Genomic DNA, 21,764 nt, shown 5'->3' on the forward strand with positions numbered 1-21,764 from the left:
GCAGAGCGCGCAGAACTCGGTGAGGGTCGCGAAGCACTCCTTAGTGTCGAGATACCAGAGAAGCCCGGAAGGTAGAGTGCAGCTACTTCATAACATAAAAGTTGCTAATCATCTAGCTCAGCTTCATCGCTCTCCATAGTGTCATACATCCACGAGCAACAACTGAGTTCATTTACCGATACCACAAACCCGATCGTGCACAAATATTCCTTTCCTTCAAATTGGAGTCAAAATCACGCGCAAAAGAAGTTGGGGAGGTCGTTACCACCCTTGAGGCGCAAGATATGAAGGCTTTCGACGTCAGTGACGATGAGATGGCCAAAACGCATGCCCGGTACATGATCGGTGGCTGCCAAAATGTGCCAAATGAACGAATTTTCAGATTTGGTATGTCCATCGTCTGAGAAATGGAAGACCCCCCCCCTTAATTTTGAAGCGCAGAATTCCCGGAAAGACCAGGGGCTCTGCGTAAGTTCCTGGTCGGTTTACATGCGGGTTGGAATATCTCGCTGTTCCATTATCGTAACCATGGCGCAGGTATGTACCTAGGGAACTGCGACAATGGATTAGATGATAACATGACTGTTCAGATCTAAGCAAAGTGCTGGCTGGTGTCCAGGTTCCTCCAGGCGAAACAAGCGAATTTGATCAATTCTTGAGCAATCTTGGATATAACTATGTGGAAGAAACAGAAAATGAGGTGTATAAGCGATATCTAAGGGGCTGACTGGTGGTACATCTTGCATATGATCTGAAGTTACAGAGGGTCGCCCGCTGCCCTTCAAGATACGAGATATCTTGAGTAATAGTATTCCATGACTTGATAAGAGATGCTACGCCAGTGGACACAACAGATAGCAGAACATGATGCTTCAATTCCATCAGCCAGGTTTATAGGAGAACCCAGAACGAGTTGTTCCGATCTATTGCCAATGCAGTACATAAATGTACAACATGGGTCTCGCAGCAGACTCTGCGCTGGCATTCGGAACGGCACGACTCGTCCTGTACATACACCACGTCGCATTGTTCTATTGTGCAATCAACATGAAGTAGCGCAAGGTGTTTGCAAGATAGTCTAGTGCATTTCCACATGAGTGTGACATCTGCTGAAAGATAGTTGTGACATACCCGACATGCCCATGAGAAGGTAGCACATTGGATGACCTATCAGTGCGAGTTGCCCTTTGCCTTCAGGAACATATTGTCCACAATCACGTAAGTTGTAAACGCGACGACAGCGACGCCGAAACCAGGGAAGAGGCTGCTGAACATGGCACGCTTGGAGAAGACTTGGTGTTTCCTCCAGGCCTCCCTCTTCGCCCAAGGATCACGGTAGATAGGAGGACTTGAAGGTGGATTGGCCATCTACAGGAGTATTCAGCAGAGCAGCATAGCACGCTAACGCGAGCACGTACACGGACGAGTATAAAGGAGTCTGTATATGGATGGATCACACCGGAGTCCGGAGCACAGCGCTGGGCGACAGTGTGGGTTTAGGGCAGGCAGTCTGTCACTTCAACATATGGGGCCGAGCGGGAGCCTATAGATGTCTCCCTGAGGTCTTCCGGCATCTTGTCCTTCTCTTCTCTTCTGCCTTTACGCCCAGACACGCTTTCCTGTCCTCCTCGTCATGTCAGGCGATGTGGACATGCTCTCTGAAGACGATAGACCCCTCAGTAGAAAGCCCGGTCCAAGCGGACAGAACGGCCACGTCGCGTCTAATGGCCACGGTCTTCTGCCCGAAGAGTCGTCCATGAGCGAGGACGACGAGATGCCCCTTGTGTGTTCAGTCATTTGAGTTCCGTGGCGCATTGCTCACGGATTCGATTTCGTCTCTCGCGTATAGTCCCAGATTTCCCGTGTAAAATCTGAACCCATGACTCCAGTGCGCGCCATCAAGCGCAAGAAGATTCAGTCTGACAATTCTTCTAGTGGCGAGGATGCTCCACTAGCGTCGTCGCCCGCGAAACGCGCCGTTTCCGGTGCTGTTCGAATGAACGGTGCGCTCGAGGCGACTACGACGACGACCAACGGGAAGAAACCCGCCAGGAAAGCTGTGAATTCAGATGCTGATGACGACGTGCCCGTGACGAAGGGCAAACGAGCTACGGATGGCAACGGCAATGGCGCACGCCCGCCAGCGCGGAAGAGGGTCAAGCAGGAGCGGCGAGAATCTTCACTGAATAGCGAGTCGGATGACGACAAGCCTATTAGAAAGGTGCCATCCAAGGCTAAACGAAAGGTCAAAAAGGAGGAAAGCGATGCGGACGACGAGAGCCCTTCGGACGACAACAAGCCTATAAAGAATGCCTCTCCTAAAGCCGCAGCGAAAAGAGGTCAAAAGGAAAAGGAAAGCTCAGGAACGCCTGCGCCGAAAAAGAAAAAAGCTACTAAAGTTAAGGACGAGGAGGGTGACGCTGCCCCCAAGAGGGGGAAGAAGAAGGAGGAAGACGATGAAGAAGTCTTCCGCTGGTGGGAACAGCAGGATCCCGATGGTGATGGTACGCAGAAATGGCAGACTTTGGAGCACAACGGGGTTTACTTTCCACCACCCTATGAGCCGCTTCCTTCTAACGTGAAGATGAGATACGATGGTGCGTAGTGATTCAGCTGCGGTGTCCTGTGACTGCTGCTTATTTTCTCCGCCTTCAGGCAAACCCGTCAACCTCCCTCCTGCTTCAGAGGAAGTTGCCGGCTTCTATGCCGCTCTTCTCGAATCTGACCATGCGAAGGATAAGACCTTCAACAAGAATTTCTTCGACGACTGGAAGAATATACTACAGAAGCACCCACCGGTTCGTATCCTTTGTTTTGTCAGTAATGTACAAACCTAACGTTCATACTCCTCTAGCGAGATGGAACGAAAATCGTTGAGTTCCTGCGATGCGATTTCCGACCAATGTTCGAGTATTTTGAGGCGGAGAAAGCGAAGAAGAAGGCCATGACTTCTGCCGAAAAGAAAGAAGCCAAGGTCGCGAAAGATGCTCTTGAGGCACCTTATACTCATTGTGTCCTCGATGGTCGTAAGGAGAAGGTGGGCAACTTCCGAGTGGAACCTCCAGGTTTGTTCAGAGGTCGTGGCGATCATCCTAAGAAGGGTGCATTGAAGGTAGTAATATATAATCGTGGGTGTTGTATGGTGGCGTTAATGTGCGGATTCTTTAGTTGCGTGTGCGACCCGAAGATATCACCATAAACATTGGCGAAGGCATCCCTACTCCGAAGCCGAACGTCCCTGGTAAATGGAAGGACGTTATGCACGACAACACTGTGACATGGCTCGCTACTTGGACTGAGAATGTTAATGGCAATCATAAGTATGTATTCCTCGCTGCAGGAAGTTCGATCAAGGGGCAAAGTGACATGCAGAAATTCGAGAAAGCCAGAGAGTTGAAGGTTCGTGGCGGTTTCGTGAGACGTGGGTTTGATTATAAATACCATTTTCAGAACCATGTAGATCGCATTCGAAAAGATTACACTGCAGATCTGAAGAGCAAGCTCATGGCTGACCGGCAGAGAGCCACGGCTATGTATTTCATCGATCGGCTAGCTCTTCGAGCGGGTAATGAGAAAGGCGAGGACGAGGCCGACACTGTCGGCTGTTGCTCGCTTCGATGCGAACATGTGACGCTGCAACCTCCAAATCAACTCGTATTCGACTTCTTGGGTAAAGATTCAATTCGCTACTACAACCAAGTTACGGTAGACGACCAGGTCTACAAGAACATCCGCATATGCAAGGATGGCAAGAACGACGACGATAATTTATTCGACCGCGTCAGCGTAAGCTTATATGGCATGAGGTCTCGTGGCGGGGAGCTGAGCACGCCATGAACAGACATCAAGCTTGAATAAGCACTTGGCGTCGTACATGAAAGGTCTCACAGCGAAGGTGTTCCGTACATACAATGCCTCGATAACTTTCCAAGAGCAACTCGATCAGGGTACGCCAGAGAAGGGAACCGTGCAAGAGAAGCTCAACGCGTATAATCACGCCAATCGTATGGTTGCTATCTTGTGTAACCATCAAAGGGCGGTCCCGAAGACACACGAGCAATCCATGGGTAAAATGCGCGAGAAGGTATATATTTCTGCTTGATGAGGATAGAACGTCTGACCACTTTCAAATTTTTATAGCTGCGAGGCTTTAAGTACGAGCGCATGAAATTACGGCACGCGTTGTTTGCTATCGATGCTAAGTATAAGAAGAAGCAGAAGTACGCGGAGGATGAGTCGGACCTTGACGATGACGGGGTAGCGGAGCACGAAGACTCCATGAAGGCGAAGGAGATAGAAAAGGCGGAGAAGAAGTTCCAGAAAGACAACGAAAAGGCCGCTGAGGAAGGCAAGGAGCCGTTGGAAGATTCTGTCCTAAAAGATAAGCGGAAAGAAATTGAAGAAGAGTTTAAGAGACTCAAGAAAGAACGTGGCACGAGAAAAGCTGTCCTCAAGAGAGAGCGACCAGCTGAGAAGATTGAAGAGGCGATAGAAAAGTTAGACGACAAGATGAAGACTTTCAAGCTCCAGATGGAGGACCGTGAAGCGGGCAAGGAGGTAGCGCTGGGAACGAGGTACGTCGTTGTCGCCGTCTGCTTCCGCGATGTCTGCTGATCCCTCCGATCGCAGTAAAATCAACTACCTCGACCCAAGGTATGCAGCTCGCTCCGAGATTCCTTACAAGCTCGTCTGATGGCCCTTGCAGAATCACAGCCGCGTGGTGCAAGACCCATGAAGTACCAATCGAGAAGATCTTCTCCAAAACCCTTCTTACGAAATGTATGTGACACATCGTTCTGTTCGCCCGTAGGATGCTCACGGCCGCATGCAGTCCCATGGGCCATGGAGGTCGATGGAGAGTGGAAGTTCTGAATTCTAAACGCCACTGAGGGAGTCCGCCATCTGCCTGCTGCATTAACTTGGGGCTCATTTTTATTCTCGTCGTCATCCACGGACGTGTTGTTCTAGCCATATTACTGTCTCCTGCATTGCATCGCTGTATCTGTTGTCCTGCTCATTGTGCCTGTCCACGCCTTAGAGGCCTCGTATCTTGCAATATGATGTATTTTCCCGGACATGCTGCCTGCGAATTGTCGTGTGCCAGAGCGAGTCTGCGCCCTACGGGACTGATTAAACATGGGACGACATGAAAATGCGTTTTCACGTGCACTGCCTGCATACGTGACACTCCTGGTGGCGCAGCTCAAATCCCTCCTCAGTCGCTTGCCACAACTTCTTCGCTCTTTTCTACCAGGCATGAGTACCACACTTCAGCCCAGCCGCCCGTCGTGGGCGTCCAAGTCTGCATTCGATGCACTGGCAGTGGAATCAGGAGAGGAGAGTGAGGATGAGCTCTTCGATGAGCCAGCTCCGGTGTCCGCGACGGAGAGGTATGCGGTGGTACTTGTCGTCGCGTGTTCTCCGTTGACGCTGCTCTGGCAGTGGATCAGAGTCAATGTCGAAACCTTCAAAGTCGGCGCTGAAAAAGGCCAAGGAGGTCGCGCGGCTTGAGCGACAGCAACAGCGCAAGGCGGCAGCGCGTGCAGCCAAGGCACAGAGTGTAGGGTTGTCGCCATCGCCAGCGCAAGTTCCTACCGCAGATACTCCCGCGACGACCCCCAAGTCCTCCGCGCAGGCCGCTGACGCAGAGCCTGCAGAACCCTCGCATACAGAGCTGCCAGCGAAAGGCGCTGATGAGGAGCCATCCCCAGACAAGCCGTATACGAACGGTACTGCACACCTACAAGTGGATGCCACGCCAGCCCCTCCAAAGTCTCCACCCATGTCTCAAGTGGCATCTGCCGCAAAGCCGTCACCGCCAGCATCAGTTGACCCTCCGCCAGAATTGAAGCCAGCTCCTATCGAGAAGCCAGCAACTCCCAGCCCGCCCAAGTCTGCGAACAGTGAGGCGAAGGTTTCCAATGGCCATGTAGATTCAGGTGCTCTCAAACAGCAGGAGGCTCTACTAGATGGTGAGCAGGTGAAGAAACGGCGGAATATCTTGACAAGGACATTATGGACGTTCATAATGATCGGCGGGTTCTTGAGTGCGCAAGTCTCTCGACAATTCCTGCAGTATGGCTAACATCCTCCAGTGCTCCTGCTCATGGGACACGCATATATGATTATGCTTGTGCTATTGTGTCAAACGCTCGTATATCGCGAAGTTACATCGCTGTTCTCGCTCAAGCGGAAAGATTCAGGAGAGACACGGTCAAGAGGGCGTGATCCGTGGAGCAAGACGTTGAACTGGTACTTCTTTGTTGTCACGAACTACTTCTTGTACGGTGAGAGCATCATATATTACTTCAAGGTGCGTTTGCATATGTGCGCAACATGAGTATGAGTGCTGCAAGGACCTGATCGAAGTATAGCATGTAGTTTTCGCCGACGCGCAACTGACTCTATTTGCGACCAATCACCGAATGGTCAGCTTCACGTTGTATACCATTGGTTTCATGGGATTCGTCATGTCTCTGCAACGCGGATATCTCAAGCAGCAATTCGGGTTGTTCTGCTGGGTGCATATGACCCTGCTGCTCGTTGTCGTCTCCAGGTTAGTAGTGCGGTCTATGCCACGTAGATGTACTGACCGGCGCGACGCTAGTCATTTTATCATGAACAACATTCTCGAGGGCATGATCTGGTTTTGGGTACCTGCTTCTTTGGTGATCTGCAATGACGTATTCGCCTACATTTGGGGAATGTCAGTAGGACGCACCCCGCTCATCAAGCTGTCCCCTAAGAAGACAGTCGAAGGCTTCGTGGGTGCGTTCTTCAGCACAGTCGTTTTTGGTGTCCTGTGGGGCACGTATTTCATGCGGTTCGACTACATGATCTGCCCTGTACACGACCTTGGAGTCAGTGCCTGGAGCGAAACTGCTCGCTGCGACCCGAATCCGGTGTTTGTCTGGAGGGACTGGGCGATTCCGGCACCCATGGGGGCCTTCCTGACTACTCTGGTGAGCATCCATCGCTAGTGCCTATCGATTTGCCAGCTTAGAGGTCATTTCAGCTGGGTCGAGAGATTACGACTATCTCGTACGCGCCATATCAATATCACCTGCTCTTCATGTCGTGTTTCGCATCACTGGTCGCACCCTTCGGCGGCTTCTTTGCGTCTGGCTTCAAGCGAGCTTTCAATATCAAGGACTTTGGACACAGCATTCCCGGGCACGGAGGCATGACGGATCGCATGGACTGCCAGTATGTGATTTCTCCTCTGCCTACCAGGCTGATCGCCAGCAATCTTGCTGATATATCTTCTCGCAGGTTCCTCATGGGCGTTTTCACCTATGTCTATTACAGCAGCCTCATCCGGCAAAACAACGTCTCCGTCGGTTCGCTACTCCAGATGATCGTGAGCGGGCTCACGCCCGGTCAGCAGCTCGAGCTCATGGGGGATCTTAAGAGATACCTGGAAGGGCAAGGGATTGTCGTAAACATATGATCCCAGGCTTTGTCCGATTCAGAGCACGTCCGTGAGCTGGCTTATTGGCCGGCAAGAAAAGCTACAGTACTCTAGGTGCAGATACGCGCTCTGCGCGGAGGAGTATGCACGTCTAGTTCTTGGTTATAATACCTATTATCGACTAATATGCCTCGTGCTGTGCTCGCATCGTGTCATGCATTCATATACTCCGTACAAGCAATGTTATTGAGTTTTAGGCTTCAAAATCATTGCCCCCGCTACTGAATCCGATTGGGAACAAGATGTCAGAAACAGGCATCAGTAGCAACTTTCTTCAGATTGTTTGGCAGGCAGCACTGTCATACATGCCACATACCAAAAAATGCACATCTCTGTTCAGACTTGTGCGATAAGTAAATGTATGCTGGTAAGTAGTCATTCGGACAACAATGTTCCAGTTTCATTTTTCTGCATATGATTCATCATCAGACTCATAGCGTCTCATAGAGAGTACAGGCATGGTGCACCAGCGAATGCAAATATCGAAACAATAGAAAGGAAAGGAAGTACCCATCGAGCGGCTACTTTATGACCGAGGCTTCTCCTACACAGCGCGAGGATGAGCGCAAGTGAAAACTTTGGAGTAAAAACAGCACGAACCTTCTTCTCCTTCCACAATGCAAGCAGACCGACGCCAGAGACCTTGACGATCTTGAATCGCACACCGGGAATATCACCCTTGGCTTTTCCACGGCGACCGAAACCGGAGATGAGGACCTCGTCGTTATCGTCGACGAAGTTCAGACAGCCGTCATTCTGCAAGCCGCAATTGAGTCGCGGAGTTACGAGAAAAGACTGACAGACGACCGGACGCCTCTGGGTGCAGGCCCGGGTCGCCGAGGCGCGACCCAGACCTGCACCAGGCGCGGTCAGGACGGGAGCGAACACTCACAGGCACGAACGCGGTCACCTTCTTACCATTCTTGATGAGCTGTACTCGCACACACTTCCGGATGGCCGAGTTGGGCTGCTTGGCCTCAACGCCAACCTTCTCGAGCACGATGCCCTTTGCGTGCGACGACCCTCCCGTGGGCGAGGTCTTGTAGATGTTGCCCAACGCGCGCTTTTTGTATGATTTATCCGCCTATGGGGAGGAAAGCGGGTGAGATTGCGGGCTCTAGCGGGACGGAATGCCAAAGGGACGAACCCATCGGTTTTCGCGGCGGTCGTTGCGCAGCTTGCGCGCAGCTTGCAATCCACGGGGTTTGTTTGCTGGCAGGGAGGGGTTAGAAACGTTTTACACACCGCAAAGACAGCAGGAGGGGGACGTACAGCCCATTCTTGAGGATGTGGATGTCGGTAGGTGGAGAGCGAGCCTATGGCGGAGCCCGAAAGTTCATCAGAACTGTTACAGTACATGCCTCCCATTTTCCCAGCACGTGACTGAGCAAATCATTTCGTCGCGCGCAGGGCAATAGGGCGGCCAGGATTGGTCGAGTCGCTCGGTCGCCGTGGACCGTGGATGTGAATTCACATCGCAATCAGTACGAGTGTCCACGCCAGCCAACCTGGAGGGATCAGTGAAATCCAGGTATTGATATTGTACACTTCTGATTATCCGGTACTGTACACACACGCAATATTCATCCCGTACATCATACACCATTATTTAGGTATTACTGCTGACGCGGGCACTAGAAATACGATCCTTCTCCCGCATACGAGCCCCCAGATCGAGGACTTGCAGCATCCGCGAGCGGTGCGTCCGCGTTCTCTCCGTTCTCCTGAGAAAGGTGTAGTTCCTCCGCTTGCCGTTGCACATCCTCTACGGATCCAGGACCAAAGGCCGGCGTCGGTTTCGCGAAGGGTCTAAGAGTCACCGCCGATCTCCCAGTGGGTATAGATGCCTGTAGCTCAGTCTGAGAGGGGACGGGCTGGAACGATACCTATTCCAGCCAGTTTATATGAGATCAGGCACATCGGGCGGAAGAGCAAAACTTACGGTATCGTTCATGTTCTTGTATCCCTTGTAAAACACGTTCACACTCTCCAGCTCCGCGATAACCTTCTCTTTCCTGCGCTCCCGCATGTCCTTGTCCCTGTCTGAGCCAATCACGCCGCTGCCGCTCTTGAGATCCTCAAGGTCTTTCTTCGCCCAGGTCAGGAAACCAACCGCGATGCCGCCCTGTGCCGTTCCCCCGTTCTCTCCGGCGTCTACTCCGAGCCATTTCTGTGCGAGTGCATTATGGAACGCCGCCTCTTCCGCAAGGTACCGTCGCAGCTCCGGTGCGACTTCTTCACCTCCCTCATCCCGCATCGCCTGAGCCTTGTCTTTCCCAAGGGAGATCTTGATCTTAGATTTGGACGAGGGGCGATAGTCCCCGGGTGTCTTCGCCAGTGATCGGGCGGACGAATACAGGGCCGCACATTCAAGGTGTAGCTTCGCGATGAGAACCGGGGACGGGTGTGACTTGGGCAAAGGTGGCCCTGGTGTGAGAGCGCTGTCGGAAGCGGCTCTGGATAACAGCTTGCGGATTGCGAGTGTCTGTGCATCTGCCAGTGCCATTCTGGCCGAGCCACCCATTCACTCAGTCCACTTTGCAACATGTGGGAACAGTGTACATACTTGCTTAGTCCAATTACAACCTCCCTGCTCAAATCTGGGGGTTTCGGACAGGTCATCCCTGCATCAATGACGCGTTCGCGTTCGCGTTCCCACTCTACCAGGCACTCCTTGCCGACGTATTCAAACACCCCGGCAGCTTTGCAGAGCAGGGTCACGGCAAAGCTGAGGCGCTCGTCTTTTGCCTTCCTGTCGGCATCTGATACGGCGCGATCCCTCTCGTACGCGCCAAGAGAATGCACGACGGTGCGAGAGAGGTTAGAGAGGGCGAACGCATAGGTGAGGAGGGTGAAGACGAGCTCGGTAGCGAGTGTCGGAATGGAGAGGCGAGGAGAGTTGTGAAAGATGGAGGAAGAAAGGGTGGTGCGCCAGCTGAAGACTGGAGAGTTATATCGTCGGCGGCACCGATGGCGACGATAGAGATACGCACTGGGTTCGGTCTTTAGGACGAGTTCGCCATGCTCTATGCAACTTAAAATGCCGTACAGGTGCGGCAAGTAGTCGTCGAGAACCTGTGGGGCATGGGTGAGTGGGGCCAAACCAGATGATGTGAAAGCAAACCTTGACGAGTCTGAGGTAGTCTTTGCCTCCGTCGTCCGCGCGTTTGCTCTCCTTGAGGGCGGCGCGGAGGTTTGCGCGGGCCTCTGTGGCCTCTGCGATGTGGGTGATGTAGGTAGCGGCGGGGTCATTTAAGAGGGCAGCGAAGAAGATGGCGCCGGTGGTGGGGAGCTGGTAGGAGTAGGAGGCCATCAGCGAGGACGAGTTTCCCACTGGAATTGCGCGGGGGGTTAGCGGGGATTCGCCGGGAAAGATCTTGATTGCCTTTTGCCTATATAAGGATAGAAGCGCGAAATTAAATGCAGCTCTGCGCCACACGTGCCCAGCTTGGAATTGCAACTTATTCCCCTCCAAAATGCCGTCCCCGAGGTTCCTCTCTCGCCCTCGCGAGCATGGCTTCCCCTTCTCCCGACGCTCCCCCCGACGACCACGCCGTCCCCCATCCCCTCCCCGACCACGACGAGCGACCTACCTTGTGCGACCTGCCCTTCGACGTCTTCTTCGAGCTGCTCAACTATGTGTCCGCCACCGAGATCACCTTTCTCCTCAGCACTTGTCGCACCCTCCACCGATACGTCCATCAGGTCTCCATCTGGCAGCGCCTCTGTGCCCGCTACGGCTTGCGCACAACTCACGGTAGATCGTTCTTCACGACGTACACACAACTGCTGCATCCCTACGGGCCCCTGCTTGGAATATGGGCCAGCGATCATCCATATTACGGGAACATCGTCGAGTTCCGCCTCCTCCCCGACGACCAGAACGCCCCAGGCGGCATAGTCGGGGAAGTTTGGAGATTCCCCACCAGGCAGTTCGATGGCAAGGCGCCATCGTTTCCTGAATATTCTCGCGTTCTCAACATTTCATTCTCCTCTGATTCGCCACTCCCAGGAGCAAACGAAGAGTGCGCAACGCCGGTAGTCACCTCGGTGTGCTGTGGTGCCCCAAACCCCGCCAGGATCACCAAGGACAACACAGATATTCCTTTGCACTCGGCATCCATCGAGATTGTATCTCCTTCCCCTCATGCTTACTTCCTGCAGGAATATCGCAGAACATACATGCATCCAGAATTCCCCGCCGAGGCCGCAGACTGGTACGACACGGAACGCGAGCTCCCTCACGTGCCAAAGTCGACCATCGCGATACAAGACCAGCGTCAGCTGGTCAACATCTACCCCGCCGTCCGCCTCCCGCTCATCTTCACGTCCATCACGGCGCGTACAAAGCCAGCCGCGATCTCCATCCGTTGCCATGTCGCAGGCTGCGAGTCTCTGCAGATGCCGCTGCCCTTTGACGACATGATCACTGCCCCTCCGCGCTACTACCCGCTGAGGCGAGACACCCAGGAGGGCATCGATCCCGATGACGCGGAATGGTCCCTCCAATCCCTCACGGGGCTCTGGCTCGGCGATTATGGGCGGAGCGGGACAGAGTGCCTGCACGTAACCTGGCGCCAAGACTTGGACGAGCTCCGAGCATACAAGCTGACCGGCGATGCCCACGTCCCGCGTGGAGTATGCACTTGGACAGTGATGTCGCAGCCCGCGGAAATGTCGTCTGCTGCACTGCAAAACTCGCACGCTGTTGCACGAGCCTTCCGCGGTGTCGGCACGATCAGCCTGCGCGGTTTCCCGTAAGTTATCTTCAAACCTCGCTGAATGTGCAGTATACTGAGGCTGATGTGACTCTAGGGCCGCGACAGCCGTGGAGCTGGTCGTGGGCATCGTCGGAGCCAACGAGATTCGCATATGGTGGGATCAGGTCAACGACTGGAGGACATATGTCCGATACACGGGCCGCGACCACATCTCATGACACCGAAGTCGGTGCTTTCGCAGGTTATATGTTTCATGTACCTCATATGATAGGCTTCACAACTACCCAGAGATCTCCAGTGACGACAGAATATAAAATGAGTGACTCTTGCGTACATGCGTTACAGAACAACTGGTTCTGCAGATGGTATCACCAAGAAAACTGTTCATGAGCTACAGAATGCGGAACGCTTTGTCCTGCGGACTGCGCAATAAGTTAAGCTGTATTGTAAAATGCGACAAAAAGAATGCAGGGTGATGAACGGCACGATGCCCCAGGGACCGACGCAAAAGGCAAAAATGTGAAGTAGAAATCCATGCATGACAAGCATAACAAACGACCAACGATAACAATGATGGAAACATAGGCAAGGAAACACTACCGCCTCGAACCGAAGCCGAACGCGCTCGATATTTGTCCAAAACTGAGGGTCGCCGGGCTACCTCCTGCGCTTAGCGCATCAGCCACGCTTGGCCGTCGGCGATGCCCCGCCGCAGGCGCGGGTGCGGGTACGGGCGCAAGTGTGGGTGTAGACGCTGCAGGAATCGTTGGACTATTGGTAGGTGTGGCAGTGGTAGACGATGATGACGCTGGGCCAGGCTGGATACCCATCAGTTTCTGCACGATAGCTTGTCTCACCACCGGCGTTCGGTCCTCCCGGTGCGCCTCTGTAGGCGAGCTGGGACCCGAGTACTGCCCGGGCAACGGCGGGTGCGCGGGGCGATGCGAACCACTCGTTCGCACTGCGCTAGTTCGGCGTGAGTCACTGAGGTGGGATGTCGTGGAGGAGTGGCGGAAGTGAATATCGGAGACGGTGAGGGGGATCGAGTCGGTGGGTGACGGGAGCATGTTGGCAGGGTCAGGAAAGAGTCGATCGGGGTCGGACACATCCCGCGGATGTGACGTCAAAGGGATGGAGACAGTCGGTGGGAGGGGGACGGGCTGAAGAGAGATATCTGGAGTGAGTGACGGTTGGCTCGCCGTCGGCCCACCAGCAATCGTCATGGACAGCCCGAGAGACATACGGCGCTCAGGCGGGACTGAGGACCCTGCGCTGGGTGCGCTGCTCGACGTCCCCTGTGATTTGGCAGACTGTCTTGCGGAATTCCGCCCCGACCGCGTCGAATTGGAGCGGGAATTTCGAACGGACCGGTTGCGACTGGCAGAAGCCGACGTCGATCCGGAGGTTGATGATGAGAAGTCTAGGAAGGAAAGTAGACCAGATGACCGTGACGTGCCCACGTCCTTACCCTCGACCACAGACGTATCCGCGCTGCGAGCCAGGGCTTGTTTGAGGGAATATGGGAGCGAGAATGCTCCCGTACTCAGGTACCTCTCCGTCCGACGTTCTGGCCGTCCCTGCTCCTCTGCAAACCCCACCCGTAACGGTGGAACACCCTCTTCCTCATCATCGCCTTCCGCAGGGGGAGTGACAATATGTGAGAGCAGGATACCTTGACTGTTATCACGCCCATGCATATCTCGCGGCCCGCGTGGACGAGGACTTCGTGGTGAAGTGGAAGAAGACAGCTTAGGAAGCGTAGACAATTGCGAACGGAGAGACATGGGCTGGGGCGTGGAAGGGAAAGAGGCCGGGGGGTATTCCAGCGGCGTGGACGACAGCTCGGGAAGATCGATAGAGAAGCTCCCGTCAGAGTTCTGCGAGGCGTGACGCACCCGTTGCGGCGACTTCCCCTTGACAAGCCTTCGTCGTGCAGCTTCATCGTCATCCTCCTCGATCTCCTTCACAGCGTCGTAGTCATGGGAGTGGTCACCGATCTCGAGCACACCTCCCTCTCCGCTACTCCTCACTCTCTCGCCCGCCCACCCGCTATCTTTCTCTGCTGACGTCTGCACCGCTGCTTCACCGTCATGCACACTTGCCGGCCCATGCGAAAACCACTTCCGCCAATTGCTTCGCCAGTAGCTTAGTTGCGGATTGACCATCATCTCCTGCTTTCTTCGTCTTGCATGGCGACGCCACCACATTACTGCGATAAGAACACCGACTATGGCGAACACCGCAAGGGTGACACCGACCGCGAGAGCAGCAATGGTTCCAGGTGACAAGGACGTCGAAGTAGAGGGCGTACTGGGAAGGGATAAGTCAATCGATGAATATGCGACTAGAGCATAGGAACGATCGGAAACATCAAACAAGAATTGAAACATGTTACTTACGGCGTTTCAGGGCTGAACTCAGGTCTTGTAACGTTGACTCCACCCACAAGCACCACCAGGTACTTTCCCTCGTCGACGCTGCCCTGAGCCGGCCCGGCATTCATGATTTCGAGTGAATGTATCACTGTTGGATCGAGCCCTGAGGCATAAAAGAGGATAGTTGGTGACGAGGACGTAAATGATGCGCGGGCGGACAACGCTGGATATAACGTATCGTCGAGCGTTATGTTGTACGTCCCGGACGAGGGCGTGGTGAGCCCCGCCAGCGTCACTGCACTGCCTGTGGTTGAGAAAAAAGACTGCGGTCAGTGAAAACTACTAGGGCATCAGGCATGCAACAAGCGCGTCAATTATATGCGGGGAAAGATAGTGAAACATTCAGCGAACAATTCTTCGTGACAACGCCTTCGAAAAGCGCGCTCATCGTTTACGAAATATTGAATCGAGGCAGGTAGCGCTGCAGGCTCGTACTGCGTGAGAACCCGGCTCGCCGACATACCCAATGTCAGAGAGCACGCGGAGTAAAGGCGGTCGCGGGATCGCATGTAAAGGGGTACGCGAGAGGCCAAGTATATCAGAGTGATAATTGACAGCCACTAACCCTGGGTAGCGCGTAACCCAGAGGGCTAGAGCCTCGAAAACGCGGCGGCAAAAGAGGGTTGTCGCGACGGACGCTGATCACGTAAACAGAGCGGCGCGTCGCGGTCATGATTGCAATCACGGCTCCGGCGGCGATGGCGGATCAATTAAGCTGTACGCACCATTGAACTCGACCCTGGCACTGTCGCCGATGTTCATGCTCGTATGGAATGCCTCTGCTGGATCGCTCGTGAGAAGGTCGGGGGCATAGGTCCATTGTCCGTGGTACGAGATGTTGTCATCAGACACTGTAGTTGTGACAATTGCCGTGGCGGAGGGTGAAACTGACGTAGACGAGGATGAAGGGGTCGCTCGGCTGTGAATAATCAATCAGCGTGAGGCATGAGGAAGAATCGCCAATGTGGTGAACGCATGGGAGCCGGACGGGAAAATGGACGAGAAAGCCAGAGTGGAAGCAACTAGTGAGAAGACCAACAGCTGATACACGAGTGGGGTTGGAATAAAATCGGAGGATAGATGTCGACGTGAGTTGCCCGTGGCTGTGTGAAGACAGAATTTGAAGTGAAGGAGAAAAAAGACTGAAAAGTCGTGCAATACGTCGAAAAGGAAGGCCAAAAAAGAAAATGACGGTTGTCAACCTGTCGCACGGTGCGGGAACGTGTAAACAGACCACACGTTGAGCGAAGGTCGACTGAGCTTCGACAATCAGCTATGTCAATAGGTTCAACGACGGTAAAAATACGACAAGAAAATTAGGAACGAAAAAGATCTACCCTAAAAGACATGATTTCAACAGCACTTACGCCTGCGCCCCATCTATATACACGACGGCACGATCGAACGCGACGGCGGCATCCACATCAGTGGCACTTGCACTAGTCGACGTCCCTGGATTGCGCACAGTGATCACAAGCTCGTGCGGACCATCCGCCAAATTTGAGAATGACGCGAGAACGTCGGTAGCAGCGGTGTTTACGGTCGCGGGGGACGACAGCGACGAGAAGTAGTTGGTAGTTGCATTACCATCGAGAACGACAGTGTACGAGAGTGAGCTGGATGCGGGCGCGGTAACTGTACCATGAATGTCGACTGCCGTGCCTGGAAGACAGGACAAGTTAGCTCAGCAATCTGATTGACGGGGTATGATCCCAGGCCATGCCAAGAAGCCACATATAGAAAATTTTCGCGATTGTCGAAGCTGCCGAAATCACTGCTGATGCCTCCGAACTTGCTGACAACTGACAGTTTGGCTTGAGAGTAGCGATTGCCTGTCAGGCAGCGCTGCACTCACAGACTACAGCTGACTGAAACGTGCAGGACCAGCGACAATAGATGGATGTCTGCTTGGCAGACGCAACGACGGAGGTCCATGCAGCCAACGACGAGGCAACCCAGAGTAACACTCACCATTCCACTTAATAGCAAACTCAGCACCGTCATGCGCTGTGAGATGGAGGCTCGTTCCAGCCCCAACGTTGCTTACACCCGTACCCGTCGACAGGGATCCAGTATTCGACGAGAAGCCCAAATCGGTGTAGTATGGGTTCCATCCAGCAGTGAGGTTGGGCGTGCCATATGTATCAGCGAAGGGCGCATATGCGACGGTCGGTGAGGTATCGTCGATAATGATGGGAAAGACGGGAACTGCCATGCAGGCCCAGGTCTTCACACGCGATCAGCAGATCGCGAAGTCCGCCTGCGGAGAGCTACAGGACGTCCGGGTCGAGGAGCAGGACGAAGGCGAAAGCGAGAGAGACTGTGAGAGCGCAGCGTCGAGGGAAGTCGAAAGCGAGCACATCTGCAGCCGGTTATAGAGCGAAACAGGCTGGCGCTCTGCAGAAGCGTGTTTGATTTCGGGTTGCCACCGCAGGAACGAGGACAAGCGCCCAATCACGTGGGCGCGTTATACGCGCTGTGAATTCGCGAATCGCTACGAACGGGGACAGCTGGGTCGTATGCTGTCTCTGAGATGGCGGGGTGCCGGAACTTGACTCGCCGTTCGACTACGTTATAGGGGCTCCAGCTATGGCCCGCGCCTGACCATAAATACACCCCGGAGGTTCAGAGCGCGCATTCGAGCAGGCTGTGCATGGTAGTCTATCAGTTTCAGTAGGGATTGGAGCAGGTGCAATATGTCAGCCGGAGGAGCAGGGGCTAGCATGCAGCGCGATCTATGGACAAGTTCACCAAACATACCATCTTCGCATTAGTCTTGTGTACGCCACAATCAGCAGCGGTCGTCATCACGCGCCAGAATCAGGAGTCCACGATAGACTCGCAATTCTAGCAACGGTCAGATAGTCTACTCAATAGAACATCCTATGATGTGCACCAAATTGCATGGCCCCGTAATGGTAGACAAATAGAAGAGACAAACAATGTACTCACACTCACGTTGAGTCAGGCTCCACTGACCGTTCCTATCTCCTGGTGGTCTGGTGCCCCGCCAGCATAGCTCCGATCTGATAACACAGCGACGAGCAGATCTCTAGTATTCAATCCGGCTGGGGAAGGCTATATGAAGATCAAGTGACTATACGAGTAGCACCTCGGGCCTCGAGACGCTCCTGGTCTTGGTGACATATTCGGACAGATAGATCCGCGAAAGCGGACCGAACGTCTCTGGGGATGTGCTAGTACGGGCCGAATTGTGTTGGCGCTGGTCTGTCACAACACAACCACCTTCGCTGCGTAGCAACCCGCCACCAGAGAACGCTTTCTATCTACATATAATCAAGCAACCCCGAGGTTTGAGCGGAGCAAGTGGACAAGTGCTTCGTGCGTTTTTGACTCGATTGGCCTGCAGCATGATAAAGAGACGTGTGAGAAGAGACCTTCAATGCAGCTAGTCCTTCGAACATCGCGCGACGGCACATACCAAGCCGCTCCACAGAAATGAATGCTATCACAGACATGGTGTCAACTTGTGGTGCATTACGGCCCACGTCTGGCATTGAACAATAGCCGGTTCCTGGTGGTTTGGATCAACTGGTATCTAGCAACAGCAGACTGAGCAAAATGCATACGTACAAAACGAAACGATGTAACTGGAGAAAGCGGTGTACATCCGAATTCTGCCTTGCTATTGCACTCAGTGCCCTGCTATCAGTCATATTCCACACAAACAATGCTTAATATGGTCTTTGCATATTGGCAGATGCTGAAAATAGATTTTCGATCACTGTATGCGCCTGTTTTTGAGTCAACCGCCTTTTGGTTTGCGGCCAAGCACATACTGGAACCATTCATGGCGCGAGCACAGTGGTTCTCAAGCGAAAGGTGGCGACCATCTCCCCGAGCACGGGAGAGTGCACATAGAATGCTATGCCGGAGCACTATACTCCCATTGTCCTATATCTTTCCCGGATAAGGAGCAGAGCGGGGGGAGATGCTAGAAGCAGTGATAGCCAAGGCACACCAACGCGGATCATATTCCGCTGCGGGTCCACAAATTAAGTAACGAGGGCAGCCGTCTTGACCGACCGAAAGACATAAAGAGTTCGGAGTACGAGTTACGCATATTTTGAAGTGATCAGAACGCCAGCTGTGTGCGCGTATGCGTCTTCCGACGCAAGGTATAGGATAATAGGACATATATCCTGGCGACAGGGGGCAATTTGAAGGAACGCTTCGACGCAGCGTGGGTCCAGTACATCCTGTAGTGTGGGGGGACACGTCGTAGCTGTGAGACAGTAGCGAGACACGTTACTGGAGCAATTGTTCGGGTTGGAGCGAGCTGAACCCGGCCATGCATGCTTGCAGTTGCAATTGCGGAGATCTGGTGCGGCCACGTGACGCCAATCCGTCCGGCAGAAATTCCGGCAGAATTCCAGTAATCCATTGCAAAAGTCAATCGTTCGCGTTCGACCAGGGTTGGCAGAGTCCTTCAGCTATTCCGCTCGTGTTTCGTGCGTCTTTCCCTCCAGCGTTCATCCTGACAGATAGTCGCGCCTCCTCAGTCAGCTGATTCCAAGCACAGCATAGTCCACACTCCAGTCTCCGTCACGGTCGTGCACAACGTCCTCAGCACAAGCCGGAGCCATGGCAAGCACCTACCGTCGCCGCCGCATCGTTTGGTCCTTCATCTTCCTCGCAGGGTGCGCCCTCTTCTACGTAAGCACCCACGACATCTCCTCCTGGTCCATCCCCGCCTCGCTCAAAGACCTCGGCTTCTCCCCGTCGTCCTCCCGCGCCGGTCAGGTTGCCATCGCCAAATTGAAGGACATCGCCCAGCGCCAGCCTGTCGACGAGGTCCAGGGCCTCCTCTACTTCGTCACTCAGTACACCGATCGCAGGCTCGTTGAAGACGACGGGCTCATCGCTGTCGAGGGCCTCGGTCGCGTCGCGGTCGACCCGGAGGACAAAGTCGACCTCCGTGTGTATGCGCCAGATGGGGACGACAAGTGGGAGAGTCACTTGAGGGTGCTGACGGAGGAGTATCCGCTCGTGGTGTTTAGCAAGACCTACTGCCCGTGCGTCGTAGCGTTGCCTTGTTTGCTGAAGCGAATAATTTCATAATTCTACAGGTTCTCCCAGAGAGCAAAAGCTTTGCTCGGAAGCTATGCTATAAACCCTTCTCCATTCGTTGTCGAACTGAACACGCGGTCCGACGGGCCCGTCCTCCAAAAAATTCTAGCCCGAGTGACGGGACGGCGCACTGTCCCAAATGTCCTCCTTCATGTGCGCAAACGTTTGCTGGAAAAATGAGTTGTGATTTCGCTCACGATCCTGGCTCTTCTTACAGGGCAAATCCATCGGTGGATCGGATGATATCCACGCATTACACGAGTCCCACCAGCTGAAGAGAATTCTGGAGGAAGCAGGATTAGAGGTGAATGGACCGGTGGTTGATTCTCAAGCTGATACCATATAATACGTGAGTGTCCGACCGAGTGCTCCATGATGTATGATGAACGAATGACTATGCAGCCGACGCACGTAGTATGTACAAATATTGCTAATGGGATGTTGCTTTGTCTTCCTCTCAATGCCTTTGCACGCACCTGAATGTTCTCGTCGTTTCGTAAGTGGAGTCAAATTGAGTTGCATTTAATCTATATTCAAACCGTGCAAGAATCCTAAGTTTACGAGACCGCGCTACGATGTTGCGACATCGTCATCGTATGGCGGCAGCCCCCACTCCTCAGGTACGAAATTCTCGAGAGAGTTGAGGGTCTGGTCAGGCTGTTCAATGTCCATGGTCGGACCCGACTCTCCCAACGACAGCAAGTTCACGTCAGGGACCCAAACAACTGCAGCGACGCGCACGATCCGGGATTAGTGTTCCCATGTCACTGCAAGCACAAACAGACGTCGCGTACCATTCATACCGGCCCTCTTGCCCGCCTGCACCCCCGGAATCGCATCTTCAAACACAAGTCCCAGCGCTCTCTCCTTACCTTCCTCCGCACTCACCGCACTCTCACCGGCCTCAGCCACCCCGACACGCCGCCCCAAGCACCGCTCCGCCGCGACGAGGAACACGTCCGGGTGCGGCTTCCCGCGGCCGGGCGCGACGAGCCCGTCGTCCGCGCACACGACGCGGCCCGCAAAGCACTCGAAGAGCGCGTCCATGAGGTGCGCACTCTTCTGCACGTAGTTGCGCCGCTGCGAGCCCGTCGCGACCGCGATCGGGACGCCGTGCGCGTGCAGGTGGCGCACGAGGCGCACGGCGCCGGGCAGCGGCTGCACGTACGGCCAGCGCGCGTCCTGCCCCGCGCGCCGGAGCGCGAGGTACGTGTCGATCGTGAAGGAGGGCGGGAGGTCGGGGAAGAAGGCGAGCAGGTGGGCCGCGGCGTCGCGCTCGGCTGCCGGCGCGGGGGTGTGAGCGTGCGGCGGGGCGAGCGGGGGCGGGACGTACGCTTGCCCATGAGGCCGGCTTTGATGTCCCAGGTCATCTCTTTGCCGTACTCTGCGAGGATGGCGTCTGCGCAGCAGGTGGGTGAGATTCTGGGGAACTAGGAGGTGGGGCGCGTACTGGTCACCTCGGTGTACACCCTCTCGGAGTCTATTAGCAGTCCTGTGGGCAGTCATAAGTCGACTTCAGAGCTGGCGTTGTGAAATTGCACGTACCATCCATGTCAAATATGACATATTCAATCTTGGGTCGCGGTTGGGTCATGTTTATCAATTAGTGCGCAAGATCAAGCGATGGATCCGGGCGGCTTGCACGAGCTTAAGTAGGGTAGGGAGAGATGGGCGTGGTCAGGGCCGTGGTGGTCTGTGGACAACCTGTACCGCCCTGTTAGAGGTGTTAAAATTGATAGCATGTCCTAGGCGCCCACTACGTTTCACTCGAGCGAGTGGGGAGATCGTGTTTGATCGAGTGCAATTGCAGGGGCCTCGGCACCCCGCATCGTTATTTTATTTGATCTCACTGGTTCCGCATGGTCGCGGGAAGGAGAATTTTAAAGTATGCATGAGTATGACAGGAATCCTTGTCGATGCGGCGAGCGAGGCCGTCGTCTAGTAGTGGACATTCAGAGACGTAAAGGCGTAAGTAGTGTCCTTGCAGCTAGTGATGATAAATGTAGATAGTGCTAGTATTACACCCATATAGCACCTATGAGTTAA

The 21,764-nt window shown here is 54.1% G+C and overlaps 7 protein-coding genes across 7 annotated transcripts; 4 read left to right on the forward strand and 3 right to left on the reverse strand.

The window, feature by feature from the left end:
• Window positions 1-1,633: 1,633 nt before the first annotated feature.
• FIBRA_00690 (uncharacterized protein) lies at window positions 1,634-4,872 on the forward strand (the record flags this gene model as incomplete). The annotated part of the gene is made up of 11 exons (XM_012322580.1): window positions 1,634-1,783; window positions 1,850-2,597; window positions 2,656-2,798; window positions 2,855-3,112; window positions 3,169-3,399; window positions 3,451-3,786; window positions 3,842-4,084; window positions 4,141-4,574; window positions 4,630-4,653; window positions 4,706-4,779; window positions 4,832-4,872. The coding sequence occupies 11 exons, from the start codon at window positions 1,634-1,636 to the stop codon at window positions 4,870-4,872; spliced, it is 2,682 nt and encodes an 893-aa protein (XP_012177970.1).
• Window positions 4,873-5,256: 384 nt separating this feature from the next.
• On the forward strand, window positions 5,257-7,450 carry FIBRA_00691 (uncharacterized protein; the record flags this gene model as incomplete). The annotated part of the gene is made up of 7 exons (XM_012322581.1): window positions 5,257-5,390; window positions 5,443-6,047; window positions 6,096-6,313; window positions 6,375-6,556; window positions 6,608-6,962; window positions 7,016-7,206; window positions 7,273-7,450. 7 exons carry the CDS (start codon window positions 5,257-5,259, stop codon window positions 7,448-7,450), a joined length of 1,863 nt encoding a protein of 620 aa, XP_012177971.1.
• Window positions 7,451-7,997: 547 nt separating this feature from the next.
• FIBRA_00692 (uncharacterized protein) lies at window positions 7,998-10,784 on the reverse strand (the record flags this gene model as incomplete). Its single annotated transcript, XM_012322582.1, has 11 exons — window positions 7,998-8,015; window positions 8,072-8,227; window positions 8,272-8,325; window positions 8,364-8,555; window positions 8,619-8,683; window positions 8,744-8,787; window positions 9,134-9,357; window positions 9,414-9,978; window positions 10,038-10,413; window positions 10,465-10,546; window positions 10,596-10,784. The coding sequence occupies 11 exons, from the start codon at window positions 10,782-10,784 to the stop codon at window positions 7,998-8,000; spliced, it is 1,965 nt and encodes a 654-aa protein (XP_012177972.1).
• A 200-nt stretch (window positions 10,785-10,984) lies between these two features.
• FIBRA_00693 (uncharacterized protein) lies at window positions 10,985-12,410 on the forward strand (the record flags this gene model as incomplete). The annotated part of the gene is made up of 2 exons (XM_012322583.1): window positions 10,985-12,228; window positions 12,287-12,410. 2 exons carry the CDS (start codon window positions 10,985-10,987, stop codon window positions 12,408-12,410), a joined length of 1,368 nt encoding a protein of 455 aa, XP_012177973.1.
• Window positions 12,411-12,788: 378 nt separating this feature from the next.
• Window positions 12,789-16,842, reverse strand: FIBRA_00694 (uncharacterized protein; the record flags this gene model as incomplete). The annotated part of the gene is made up of 6 exons (XM_012322584.1): window positions 12,789-14,502; window positions 14,592-14,867; window positions 15,091-15,265; window positions 15,353-15,546; window positions 15,995-16,289; window positions 16,599-16,842. The coding sequence occupies 6 exons, from the start codon at window positions 16,840-16,842 to the stop codon at window positions 12,789-12,791; spliced, it is 2,898 nt and encodes a 965-aa protein (XP_012177974.1).
• Window positions 16,843-19,232: 2,390 nt separating this feature from the next.
• FIBRA_00695 (uncharacterized protein) lies at window positions 19,233-20,064 on the forward strand (the record flags this gene model as incomplete). The annotated part of the gene is made up of 3 exons (XM_012322585.1): window positions 19,233-19,663; window positions 19,718-19,871; window positions 19,936-20,064. The coding sequence occupies 3 exons, from the start codon at window positions 19,233-19,235 to the stop codon at window positions 20,062-20,064; spliced, it is 714 nt and encodes a 237-aa protein (XP_012177975.1).
• Window positions 20,065-20,288: 224 nt separating this feature from the next.
• On the reverse strand, window positions 20,289-21,312 carry FIBRA_00696 (uncharacterized protein; the record flags this gene model as incomplete). Its single annotated transcript, XM_012322586.1, has 5 exons — window positions 20,289-20,443; window positions 20,513-20,998; window positions 21,052-21,117; window positions 21,169-21,210; window positions 21,264-21,312. 5 exons carry the CDS (start codon window positions 21,310-21,312, stop codon window positions 20,289-20,291), a joined length of 798 nt encoding a protein of 265 aa, XP_012177976.1.
• Between the last annotated feature and the right edge of the window lie 452 nt (window positions 21,313-21,764).

This window comes from Fibroporia radiculosa (genome assembly GCF_000313525.1).
Source record: "Fibroporia radiculosa TFFH 294 genomic supercontigs, scaffold296, whole genome shotgun sequence".
In the NCBI taxonomy this organism is placed as follows: Eukaryota; Fungi; Basidiomycota; class Agaricomycetes; order Polyporales; family Fibroporiaceae; genus Fibroporia; species Fibroporia radiculosa.